This window comes from Aethina tumida, chromosome 4, assembly GCF_024364675.1.
Source record: "Aethina tumida isolate Nest 87 chromosome 4, icAetTumi1.1, whole genome shotgun sequence".
NCBI classification, from domain to species: Eukaryota; Metazoa; Arthropoda; class Insecta; order Coleoptera; family Nitidulidae; genus Aethina; species Aethina tumida.
The window spans coordinates 8,360,249-8,375,172 of record NC_065438.1 but is presented as its reverse complement, the minus strand read 5'-3'; the positions used below and the strand labels follow the sequence as shown (position 1 = coordinate 8,375,172).

Sequence of the window (14,924 nt, the reverse complement as noted above, 5' to 3'; positions counted from 1 at the left end):
TTTAAATTTTGAATCCTCTTAAATTTCTATATTTTGACCATTACTGTTTAGTTTCTTATTGTAGTGTGCAAATTAAAAATATTAATTTAATCATAGTAAAGCAAAAACAAATTTCATTGTCCTTACGAAAACAAATTGTAGAATTTCTGAAATTATGCATATCAGTAAAGAGACCATATTCAAAATTGTGAATAAATAAACACTTATGGATCTATGACGTATGTTCCAGTCAAATCCAGATTGATATCCAATGATATTCAATAAGAATTACTGCAGGATAAAGTACAAATTGAAGAGTTATGGTTAAAATATTTCAAATTTTAAAAAGTTGCCATAATAATGTCCACCATTATACATTTAGTTAAAATTTTTTGCATAAATCCTTGTTCATTTTATTTTGTATATTACATTAATTCACAACCTGAAAATATAAACGAAAACAATAATTAATCACAACTTCTCGATTTTCAGGGTGTGAACGCATAATTAACGTTTATCTTCCTGTTATTCTTGAAGAACAATTAGTATTAAACCGATTACAAATTATTTGTATTGTCTGAAACGCCTGAAGATATTATTAATAATATTTTCATAAAATTCTACACAAAAATAGCAAACTTCGAAGGTTACAGTGATTAATTTGTCACTCTATCAATTCTTTGTAATTCTTGTAAGAATATTCATATGCATGTTACATATTCATGACATAATTTGTTTTGTAAACAAACAATTTAATTTCAATCACTGTTTTTTTATTTAAATTTGTCAAAATACATTTTTTATCATTCAGCCATTTAATGTAAAAATTAATTTTCAGGGTACCCACTCCATTAGTAATTATGTTAAATATATATAAATAAAAAAGTTGAAATTTATCTAAATACAAATGTCACAAAGATTATTTAATATCGAACCCATGTTCAATTTAAAAACGGCTTAGATACGTTGAATTTATGACAAAATTATTCATGGTATTTCACATAACGGGACACAAATTAGAGTAACTGTTTTCGGACATTGTTTGCAAAAATGTCAATAATTTGAAAGGTAAATGTTTTTTATTTACCATTCTCGTTTCAAATAAATTTCGGATTATGCGTTAATTAATATTCCCCATTGTAAAGTAATCACATAAGAAAGAAATAATACGAATAAATACACAAATCAATGTCACCAGATCGTGCGTTCAGTTGCGGATAATGGACGCACAGCATCCGCGGATGGTCTCCGTTCCTCCCGCCACGTTGTCTGGGATGAGCATAAAACTAAAAGCCCGCTAAATACGGACAAATGGGTCTGTTTTAAAATTCTCGCTGGATAACCAACAACAAATGACCAGTGACACTAATCGATAATTCAGTGCGGGTATTTTTCTATTTGTGATCGTGCTATTATTAGTTTCCTAACCAGAGGCAAACATGATTATCTTTAGTAAGGTAAAAAATAAATTTGTATTCTATTTTTTAATACAAAAATTACGAATTTTATTATTATAAATTAATTTTTATATATTTATAAAAATTATTGTAATCATTTTTAATTTAATATTAATAAAAAAAATAGAAAATTATTAATATATCCATTATTAAATATTAATATTAGCCAAAAATTATTATTTGATCTTAAAGTTTAAACATTAGCGAGAAACCGCAATGTTTACTAAACAAAAAAAAAGTATATTTGTTCAATTGGTTATGGCAATTTATCAAAGCACATTAAAAGATTTTTTTACAATAGATATGTATATTATTTTAGAGTGTATGTAAATATGTTTTACGTCATTATATAAGTGTATGATGTGTAAATGTTAAAAATAACTAGAACAACATTTTAGAACTATTGATTTATTTTAGATAAAAAAAAACATAAATTAGTTTTATTGAAATTATTGTTTAATTTCATATTTGTTTACAAATATATTAAATAATAAACTGTAATAACATTTTATTTTTAATTTAATTATTAATTAAATTTAAATATTAATTAAATACCAATTTAACTATAAAATTAATTTTAAAAAAATATGTTCATAAAAAATGTTACTGATGTTGCGACTATGTTTTAGTAATAGTTTCTATATTTTCAAAATTAATTATTAATAATAAAAGTAATTTTATAAAAAAATATAAATTGTAAGCTTACTTATTATTTATTGTCCTTAATAATATTATCATTATTAAATTAAATTGTTTAAAAACATACTACATAATATCAATATATGTTTAGAATAAAATGTAAGTGATTATTTAGTTTCTAATTACAGTTTCTTCATTTTCAAAATTAAATAGTAATAATACAAAAATTTTGCAAATATAAATTCTAAGATTACATATTATTTATTGTTATTAATAGTATTATTATTAAATTACATCGTTTAAAAATATACCACATAATATCAAAATATATTTAGAATAAAATGTAAGTGATTATTTAGTTTCTAATTTCAGTTTCTTCATTTTCAAAATTACATAATAATAATAATAAAAATAATTCTAAAAATATAAATTGTAAGCTTACTTATCACTTATTGTCATTATTAGTATTATTATTAAATTACATTGTTTAAAAACCATACCATATAATATTAAAATATGTTTAGAATAAAATATAAGTGATTATTTAGTTTCTAATTACAGTTTCTTCATTTTCAAAATTAAATAGTAATAATACAAAAATTTTGCAAATATAAATTATAAGATTACATATTATTTATTGTTATTAATAGTATTATTATTAAATTACATCGTTTAAAAACATACCACATAATATCAACATATATTTGAATAAAATGTAAGTGATTATTTAGTTTCTAATTTCAGTTTCTTCATTTTCAAAATTACATAGTAATAATAAAAATAATTCTAAAAATATAAATTGTAAGCTTACTTATCATTTATTGTCATTATTAGTATTATTATTAAATTACATTGTTTAAAAAACATACCATATAATATTAAAATATGTTTAGAATAAAATATAAGTGATTATTTAGTTTCTAATTACAGTTTCTTCATTTTCAAAATTAAATAGTAATAATACAAAAATTTTGCAAATATAAATTCTAAGATTACATATTATTTATTGTTATTAATAGTATTATTATTAAATTACATCGTTTAAAAACATACCACATAATATCAAAATATATTTGAATAAAATGTAAGTGATTATTTAGTTTCTAATTTCAGTTTCTTCAATTTCAAAATTACATAGTAATAATAAAAATAATTCTAAAAATATAAATTGTAAGCTTACTTATCATTTATTGTCATTATTAGTATTATTACTAAATTACATCGTTTAAAAAACATGCCATATAATATTAAAATATGTTTAGAATAAAATATAAGTGAGTATTTAGTTTATAATTACAGTTTCTTCATTTTCAAAGTTAAATAGTATTATATAATAAAAATATAAAATACATCGTTTAAAAACATACCACATAATATCATATGTTTAGAATAAAATGTAAGTGATTATTTAGTTTCTAATTAGTTTCTTCTTTTTTAAAGTTAATAGTAATAATAAAAATAATCCTAAAAATATAAATTGTAAGCTTACTTATCATATATTGTCATTAATAATATGGTTATTAAATAACATCGTATAAAAAACATATAGACATCAAAATATGATCAGAATAAAATTGTAAGTGATTATTTAGTTTCTAATTACAGTTTCTACATTTTAAAAATTAAATACTAATAATAATAATATAATTCTAAAAATATAAATTGTAAGATTATTTATTATTCATTGTTATTAATAGTATTATTTTTAAATTACATCGTTTAAAATTATACCACATAATATCAAAATATGTTAAGAATAAAATGTAAGTCATCATTTAGTTTCTAATTACAGTTTCTTCATTTTAAAAATTAAATAGTAATAATAAAAATAATTTGAAAAATATAAATTGTAAGCTTACTTATTATTTATTGTCAAAAATATATTATTATTAAATATCTTTTAAAAAACATACCACATAATATGAATATACGTTTTGAATAAAATGTAAGTGATAATTTAATTGTAATTTCTGTGTCTTTAAAATTAAATATTAATAATAAAATATAAATTATTGGCTTATTTATTATTTATTGGCATTAATAGTATTATTATTAATTTAATTAAAAGGCATTTCAATATTTTAATTTGAATAGAAATTAAATTCGTACGTTCCCAAATAAATTTATTTTTTACTAATATGACAACATTATCTAATTCAGCAACAATTCAAATTTATTACCGAAACTTTTCATTCGTATTTACAATAATTTATTGATAATGTAAAGCAAAATTCAGGTTTTATGTCCGCTTCTATTAACATATATTTAAATGTTTTTTTGTGTAGTTTAATCTCAACAATTACGGTATTTATCCATATATCCAATTACAGAGTTGCGTTGGCAGAGTTTTACTATAAAAGTTATTATTAACTTTTATTATCTCTTAATTTGTTTAATTTATTTTATCACCAATACTTGTACCAATATTTTTTGTTGAAAATCGTAATTGATTTTGGGAAAAATTAAAAAATAAAAAAGGATTATTTAAAAAACGTATAATAATTTATTATATATATTTATATGTTTTAGTTTAATTAATAATAATTAATAGTCTTGTAATTGGTTGTATTTATTGGAGAATTATGTTAATGATCAACATCTGGTGTTAGAATTTCTTTTCAAATTAACAATTTTCAATAAATATTATTTTTGACTTTAATAATAGTTTTTCTTAAAATAATCTATAAATTTATTCTAAGCTATATTAAAATATTATATTAAATAATATTCTTTTATTAAATTAAAAATTACTATTAATTAAAATTTATTTATAATGTCTAAAATGTTAAAATACATTCACAATTTTGAAGTAAATTAAATGAGATTTTTTGCACCCGGACGTGATTTATTTAAATTTTGCGACAACTAACCCGCAATGCAAAATGACATCATACTACGTGCAACAATGTAATAACTACTAAACCAAACAATATCCGAATGGCCTTATTTGTGCGTGATTTAATCGAAGGATAAATATTGTTATAAGTAAATAAATACATGCATTGTTTCTGATTAACATTTTCTAATTCGCTTTGTCAAATCTCTATTATTAATCCATAACTTTCATTAGACCTAGAACTGTAAAGCAATCTTCGATTACATTGAAAGATATTTCTACGCAAATGCACAGCATCGGGGTCTAAACCGAATAAATCAAAACGTTAATTGATTTCGACATCGGTTGCACCGCCTAATTAAATATTTAACTTGTGTCACCAAAGGATAAATTATGATTAATTCCCAATAAATATAAACGTCCTTCACATTTACAACGGTTTTGTATGTACCACTAACACTAATATTTTTATCTTCCTTTTCTAATGTGTGTGTGTGTGTGTGATAACAGCAAAAATTAAAATTTACAGATATTAATTGCTACTTGCTTGGCGTCCTTAGCCTCACAGTTGGTGGCACAAACTGCAAAGAGTGACGAGAGCAAACCGTACGAATTTGGGTTCACAATCGATGGCCAACAGCACAGGCACGAGAAGAAAGGTAAGGAAGAGGAAGTTATGGAATTACCGAAAAAGAACCACGAAGGATTTATTGGTGTTGAATAGATGCTTCAAATTTTAATAAAAGTGACTCACGTATTGACCATAAAATTATTATTCAACCAGTAATTAAAGTCATAATATTGATTAGCGTAAAAAAATAAATAATTAATATGCACAAATAAAAACTATAATTTATTTAATGTCTCAAGCCTAAAACTGGTATAATACATCAGTTATGTAACTATTTTTAATGCCATAAAAAATCCATTAAACAATTTGTTTAATAAAAAAATGATTTAATGGTTTCAGATGAAAATGGAATTATTCAAGGTGAATTTGGATTTATAACAGCTGATGGTATTTACCATGTAACAGTTTACGCCACCGATGAGAACGGAAACTTTAAAATTTTGAGCATGAGAAACGTCAGAATTAGTGCACGTAAGTATTCACATTATTTAAAAAATACACCAAATAATATTAAACTATGTTCAGCACTGGATGGTTCGCCTGGTCCAGGACCAGATTCAGACGCCAAATCCGTACAGGGACAACAACCTAAGCCACAACCTGCTCCGTTGCAATTACCTGAACCTACAACAACGACAACTAAAGTTTGTTATAAATATTAATTTATTTGAGGGGTATTAATTATAATTTTTAGGCTCCATTCACTTCAGCTCCAAAGAAACCGTTGGATTTCACTACATTACCAACTATTAAACCAGCCTGTGCTGGTTGTGGTTACGTGACAACCCCTAAACCAATTCCAGGTCAACCTTTCCCATTCCAAACACCTGCGTTCCAAAATAATGGAGGTGTACAAAGCACTGGTGGTGTTCAAAACAACAATGGTGTGCCCCAAAACAATGGAGGTCAAATTACATACACTTTACAACAAAATGAGAAGGAACAAACTACATATACTCAACAAAACAACTTTACCCAGCAAACAACGTTTACTCAAGAGAATAATGACCAAGTATATAATCAACAACAAGGAGCAGTTCCAGGACCCCAACCAAATCCTCTTGCTATTCCTGAACAACCACAAGGTGTCCAACAGGTTAATAATTAATTTTAATTTTCATAATAGTTATTAAAGATTGATGTATTTTTGTTATAGTACGACAACAATCAATACACTCAAGTAAACCAGCAGCAAAACACAGTCGTTCAAAGCCAACAACCAGTCTCAACTCTCCCCCCAATCAGCGTCACTAACAATGAGATTCACGTACAAGGAAGCCACCCCCAAACAATACCAATAAAAGACAAATTCCCCGGAATGTCTGACGGCCTTCCAGACGGTATAGAAGAAAAAGACATCACAGATTTGCTGTACAAATTCCACTACACTGTCGGTTTCCACGGACACTGGGAGAAGGGTACGAAGAGCGGCGCCAAAATCGGAGGTTACTTCGTTAACGGCAGGGATGGAGTCAGCAGAGTTGTTACGTATATTGCGGACGAAAATGGTTACAGGCCGAAGTTCAAGTTCGTCAGGTTGGGTCTGGATTCGGATGAGACGCCCAAAGAGGCGACCGAGAAGACGTTCGGGCTCAAGAGCTTCGAGTTCGTTTGGTATCCGATCGAGGCGTAGGGTTAATTATTTATTATGTTTAGGGAATAAATTTATAAATAAGTTAATAGTGGTTTCGTTTTATTTAAGAAAATTAGAGTAATATTTGAGAAAATCAACAGTGTGCAAGATTAGGATGAAAACATAAAATATAATAATTTATTTATTCTAACATATTATACTCCCCCTGAAATGTATACCAAATTAAAAAAAATGAATATATTTTTTAATCAAGTAGTCTGTGGAATAACAGTTAAAATATCACAAATCTTATTTTGCCTTATTATAATTTCAAGTTATTAAACAAAATGGTTATAATACCAAATATTAAATAAATAAATTATTTTCAAATTTATTTCATGTATTATATAAGAATTTATTTCAAACTTATGTCCATGACCATTTCATATTTAAATATATTTTAATGGAAAAATTAACAAATAATATTATTTTTCAACAATATTGAAATATTATACTAGTAATTCTATACTTTTACTAAAAATCAAATTTTATTTGCTTCCACACTATCTGGTGAAATTTTCACCATATATATATCACCATATATATATGTATATATAAAATACAAATTTTATAGTGGTTTCCCACTTTGAATTGGACGTCACTTTATAATTATTAATTAAAATTAACATAGAATTTCAAACCAAAAACATAAAAATTATACATTTGATGTACTACAATTATAAAAGAAATAAATCTATAATTATATAAGAGTGTCATTACTTTATATACATAAATTGTTTCTAAAATGTGATCACTCTCAAATGAGCGGCACTGTATATAATAATTTTTAATTATATTATATACAAGGTGATCAAAATTCAATCAATAAAGGAGAAAAAAATCAAAATAATTTTGTTTCTAAAATTTTTAAAATGTAATATTTCAATAATTTCCAAATTTATTTAGTAATCTTATGATTTTATTCCATTCTTATTTCCATTACAATTTTTTGTTTAAATATATTTTAATAGAAAAAATAATACAATTTATATTATTTTTTAACAATATTTGAATAATATACTAGTAATTATATGCTTATACTAAAAGTCAAATTTTATTTGTTGCACGTTTTCTATTCTATCATAATATATATGTATGTATTTTTGATATAAATACATATTTTAATCCTCCACAATTGAAAAAAGTCAAAATGGGAGTGCTTTCAAATGGGCTAATTAAACTTAAAGATGTATGAATATCAAATCAAAAACATAAAAATTGTACAATAGATATATTACAATTATAAAAAGAATAAATGTATATAACAATATATCTGAAATGAGCCACACTGTATAAATAATTATTAATTAAATTTAAAGATGTATAAATTTCAAATCAAAAACTTCCATAAATTCTAATAATTATTCGAAGAGTTTAAGAAAAATAAAAATATAGTAAAATAAAAATTATACATTAGATCTATTTTAATTAATAGAATAAAAGTTTAATTATATAATAGTATATTAATACTTAATATATATACATGGTGTTTCTAAAATAAGTGATAAAAATTTGAAAGTAGGTAAAACACGTCCCTCAATGAAGAAAAAAATTCTAAATAATTTTGTTTTCTAAAGTTTCTCAAATTTAATATTTCAATACACAATATATATGTATTATATATTTTTGACATAAATACATATTTTTATCCTCCAAAAAAGTAAAAAAGTAAAAATACAAATTTTAAGGGTGTGTCCCACTATATATATATATATATATGTTTCTAAAATTGGGGATCAAAATTTGGAAATAGGTAGAATACTTTCAATGATGAAGAGAACAATTCTAAATAATTTAGATTTATAAAGTTTCTTAAATTTAATGCTTCAAATTGTTTTTTCTTATAGTTCAATGTTATAACCATTTTTCCATAATGATACGGTCTCTTTAGGATTCACTTTTCTTCAATTTTCTACGTAAAATATTTAAAACTATTATGCTTTTCATTTTGTTTACATAATTTTTAAGAGAAGGTATTTTTAATTAGTTTTGATAAGTAAAGAAGTAGAAAAAACATTTACTATATCTTTTTATTAATTTATTCTTGCTCTTCTCTAACTTAAATATAACAAAAACTATTATGATAATCAATATTAATCAAGAGTATATTTTTTCTCCTAAATTGTGCAAAGAATATGAAAAGCTTAATACTTTTTAAAAAATAATAAAATATTACCAAATAATGGCGTAGAAAATAAGATTAGAAGGACACCTCTTTTAGACAAAATTTTATGTAAATACATATAAAAAAAACTAATTTTGAAATTTAAAGTCTACCTGTTCCCAAAAGTCCTAAAATATTTAGAATTAATCAATTTAAAAATATATAAAAAAAAACACAAATATAGAGATACAGAATTAACAAAAACAAGATCAGATCTCAATATACTTAAATAATAATTATTAATTAAAATTATAGGTTTATGAATTTTAAAAAAACCCTTGAAAAAATTAACTAAAAAAATATTATATTTCAAATCAAAAACTTACATAAATTCTAATAATTATTCGAAGAAGTTAAAGAAAAATAAAAACATAGTAAAAAATAGCAATAAATCGAAAAAATTGATATATATTTATATGTTACATAAGAAATAAATATCAACAAATTATATATTAATATTTTATTTATACCAAAACAAATTAAAAATATAAAATTACCTGATTATTAAATTTTAATAAGGTATTAGCTTCCCATATTAATTATAAAGTGTCATACTACCAAGTTAGGTTTGATTACTTTTATTTTTAAACCACAATATTCTTCATTAAAATTCTTATGTGTTTCCAATTAAAAAACATATTAATATTTCAAATTGAATCATTAATTTAATATAGTTTTAATAATACCCATAAACCATCTTAATTAACGAATTCTAAAACAAAAAGAGTACATTTCATTTATTTTCTTTGTTTATTATATTTAGAAAAGCGTATTAATTATTATCAATTATTAATATAAAAAGAAATTTCATAATTAATATGGCTTAACTATAATTTTTCTGATTACTACAGATATTAATTAGTATTCTAGCAATAACAATTTTTTATAATTGTTTATGCAACTCAGTTAACAGCAAAGAAAAATGTTTGTATAATTTTATTAGTAACAAATATAATTTATTTCATTCTTATTCAACAATATATAATTTAAATTATGGTTTAAAAAATTCACCAGTTACTTCATTTATGACATAAAGAAAATATTATTTCTCTCCTTCTTTAATAGTTTACGAGTTAAAACTTTCTTGAAAAATTTAATCCATCCATATTAATAAACATATTGATTTTAATGGTAGCAATCAATCAAACTCACCCTAAAAACTGGTCCACTTGACAAACGCCCATTTACCCATTTAACGATAGTTCGAACCAGTTTTTCAAACGGATAAGAAACAGTAGATCCTGTTGAAAACCCACACTCTCATCCATATGAGTGGAACAAAGCGCCTGATTACTATTTCCTCGTTTTTTTTATTTAGCAAATTAGACCGGCACTAAGATTTTGCATTTTCGCAACCCACAACCCACCGGCCAACCTTGGTTTTAATCGATTCACTCTTTGCCAAGCCAGACAATGAAGAACTTCCACTGAATGGCTTAAACTTATTGTAGAATTTATAAAAATACTTTATTAAACAAAAAAATAAAGTTCAAGGATGCAATTTATAAAAAAGACTGTTTAAATATTTAATATCAATTAATCTTTTATTATAACATAAAAAAGCAGTATAATAAATAAGTGATCTATATTTATTTATTTAGGTTAAGCATCTCATGGTCGCATAACTAAGGGTAACCTTAATTAAAAATAATGTATTATACTAAAATGCAAAAATTCAGCCTTTACGATTAGTTTAACGGTCCTTTCCTAACCGGCCATTAAAGTCTCCTGAAAAATCCATCTTTTAATTATTCAAGCAGCAATTCGCGGATTACTAATTGAAACGTAGGTATGAAACATTCGGTAATTGGTTAATTACCGGTGCCCGTTTGGTGGCAATGTACGGTTGACGTCATGTTGTGTGGGCGCCGCGACGCCATCGACCGAACAAATCCAAGAAGTCGAGTCGATCGCTCCACTTGCACGTCCTTATTTGGTCTGAAACGTTTATTACTGTCTTGTTTATTGTTGCGGCATTAAATTTAAACGTACACGTGTCGACTGGGAACTTTAATTAATATCATTGTTATTATTTTCTTAAGAATTTTGAATAATATCGTGGTACTTTTGGTAAATACAATTAATTAATAAATTATTTAATTAGTAACTGGACATTAAAAATACTAAAGTCAAATTTCTAATATTGATATGCGGATAAGGTTTTTAATTTATGCAAATTGTCAACTGTTTAGAATGTCTAAAATTTCTCACGCCTATAAATGCACAACTATTTATTTAAAATCGCCTTACATGGCATAAATGTGGTCATTATTTTTAAAATTAGCATTTAATTTAAGAGTTTTAACAGAACTTGAATATTTCCAAAGACAGTTTTTGTTCTCGCAGGCACGGAATTGTATAACCACCCACAAAAGTTCGGTTAAGGGAAATCGAAGGTTTTGCACAATCTCAGTCTGGTTCAGTACCAGTTTACTATACATTATGTTTATTTACATAACGAGGATAAGGCCACATGTACTCACACTTATTATTTATAATGGATTACGTATTAATCTCAATTATTCACGTCCACAACAACCATGAAATATATATAATTTCTCTTCTTATTATTATTGTCTTGTAATAAATATTATGAAAACAGATACAAACTTATTATTTATATTTTATTTATACAATTTAGTTTAAATTAATAATATATATTAATTTGTTTTTGTTGTCAGTTATAGTTTTCTCATTAAAAATAACAAGAAAAATTAAAAATATATACAAATTAATAACTTCTTCAAATAAAAAAGTAGGAAATATTTTAAATAAAAGTAATTGATGTCAATTGCAACATACTTAATTCGTAGAGTAAAATTTAAAAAGATATCTGGAATATTACTATTTTTTTAATAAAAATTATACCTTCACATTAAACTAGTTACAATTAAACAAATTTTAATATAACAAAAAACTGTATTAAATAAAATAACAAATATAAACTTTAAATTTATATATAAATTATTTCATTTTTTAATATAACTGGGATGAAACTAAACTTTAACCTTTATTATAACATAAATATTTATTACAACTAAACAAATTTTAAACAATAAAACTGTAATAAATATTATGAAATAATATAACAAACTTTAAATTTATATATAAATTGTTTTAGTTTTCAATATGAAACTGGAATGAAACTAAACTTCTTCCTTTATAATAATATAAACCTTTATTACTATTTTTAAAAAAATAATAATTAATAAAATAATAATAGTTAATAAACTAGTGATAAAAATTCTTTATAGAATATTGTAATTTGTCATATAAATAATTATTTCTATTCTAATTTAAAAAAAAAAAATCGTTCAAATTTATTAAATTATTAACGTTAATTTTGTTTGTTATCAGTTGTAATGTTCTCAATATTAATAATGAAAGTAGCACATCTAAAGAAATTTAGTTTTTAATTTACATGGTATAAACTTAAAAAATTCAAAAATATTTATTAATTATTATATAATTATAAAAAGTACAAAATATATAGATTCAAAGTAATTGATGTGAATTACAATTTTTTTAGTTAGAATAAAATATAAAAAATATTAATATTGCAATAAATATAATGAAAACAAACACAAGTTTTAAATTTATATATAATTTGATTTATTTTTTTAATGAAACTAAAATAACTAAATTAAATAAATATTTCCATTTTAATTTAACAAAAAATTAGTTCAAATTAATGGAAATAATTAACGTATAATTATTTTTGTTTGTATTCAGTTACAATTTTCTTAATTAAAATAAAGAAAGAACCACATATAAAAAAATTTTCCATTTTTAGTTTTTAATATACATGATATAATTTTAAGAAATTCGAGAATATTTACTAATTATTACTAAAAAAAGTTTAAAATATTTAGATTCAAAGTAATTGATGTTAATTATGACTTTCTTGGTTAATTGAATAAAATATAAAAAGATATCTCGGAATATTACTATATTCTAACATAATAAAAAACTGTAATAAATATAATGAAATCAGATACAAACTTTAAATTTATATATACATTGTTTCAATTTTTCGAAATGAAACCGGAATGAAAGTAAACTTTTTTCTTTATAATAATATAAATATTTATTACTATTTTTTAAATAATAAAATTATTAAAATAATAACAAAAATTCTTTATGTAATATTGTAATTTGTCAAATATTACTATAAATTACTTTTATTTGTTATCAGTTACAATTTTCCCAATTAAAATAATGAAAGAATAACATCTAAAGAAATTTTCCATTTTTAGTTTTTAATTTACATGATATAATTTTAATAAATTCAAGAATAGTTACTAATTATTATTTTATGAAATAAAAAAGTACAAAGGAAATTAATGTTAATTATATCTTTCTTAGTTAATTGAATAAAATATAAAAATATATTTTGGAATATTTCTATATTCTAATGTAATAAAAAACTGTAATAAATATAATGAAATCAAATACAAACTTTAAATTGATGTATAAGTTGTTTCAATTTTCGAAATGAAACTGGAATGAAAGTAAACTTTTTTCTTTATAATAATATAAATATTTATTACTTTTTCTAAATAATTAAATCATTAATTAAAAAAAAAAATATTCTTTATATAATATTGTAATTTGTCACATAAATAAATATTTCTACTTTAATTAAAAAAAAAAAAAATAGTTCAAATTAATAGAAATAATTAATGTATAATTACTTTTGTTTGTTATCAGTTACAATTTTCCCAATTAAAATAATGAAAGAATCACATCAAAAGAAATTTTCCATTTTTAATTTTTAATTTACATGATATAATTTTAAGAAATTCAAGATTATTTACTTATTATAATTTTCTGAAATAAAAAGGTACCAAATATTTAGATTCAAAAGTAATTAATGTGAATTACAACATTCTTAGTAAAAATAAAATAGAATAAAATATAAAAAGATAATATGGAATATTACTATTTTTTAATAAGAAACTGTAATAAATATAATAAAATCAAATACAAACTTTAAATTTAAATATAAATTGTTTTATTTTTCCACAAACTAAACTTTTTCCTTTATAATAATACAAATATTTATTGCTATTTTTTAAATAATAGTATTATTAAAGTAATAATGAAAGTTCTTTATAAAATATATAGAAAATAAATATTTCTATTTTAATTTAAAATAAAATTACTTAAAATTTATGAAATAATTAACGAATATTTTGTTTGTTATCAGTTATAATTTTCTCAATAAAATAATTAAAAAAGCACATGTAATTTTTTTCCCATTTTTAGTTTTTAATTTACATTATATAATTTTAAGAAATTCAAGATTATTTATTAATTATAATTTTCTGAAATAAAAAGGTACCAAATATTTAGATTCAAAGTAATTAATGCGAATTACAACATTCTTAGTTAAAATAAAATAAAATAAAATATAAAAAGATATTCTGGAATATTACTATTTTTTAATAAAAATTGTACCTTCATATTATACTAATTACAACTAAACAAATTCTAATATAATAAAAAATTGTGATAAATATTATTTCTTAATTAACAGAATAAAATATAAAAAGGTATTCTGGAATAATACTATATTTTTAAAT

General features: G+C 22.1%; 1 protein-coding gene across 1 annotated transcript; it reads left to right on the top strand.

Annotated features, from left to right (window-relative positions):
- Positions 1 to 1,293: 1,293 nt before the first annotated feature.
- LOC109600960 (protein lethal(3)malignant blood neoplasm 1) lies at positions 1,294 to 7,224 on the top strand. Its single transcript, XM_049966163.1, has 6 exons — positions 1,294 to 1,436; positions 5,441 to 5,570; positions 5,882 to 6,013; positions 6,068 to 6,186; positions 6,237 to 6,638; positions 6,699 to 7,224. Exons 1-6 carry the CDS (start codon positions 1,419 to 1,421, stop codon positions 7,173 to 7,175), a joined length of 1,278 nt encoding a protein of 425 aa, XP_049822120.1. The 5' UTR covers positions 1,294 to 1,418; the 3' UTR covers positions 7,176 to 7,224.
- Positions 7,225 to 14,924: the final 7,700 nt, after the last annotated feature.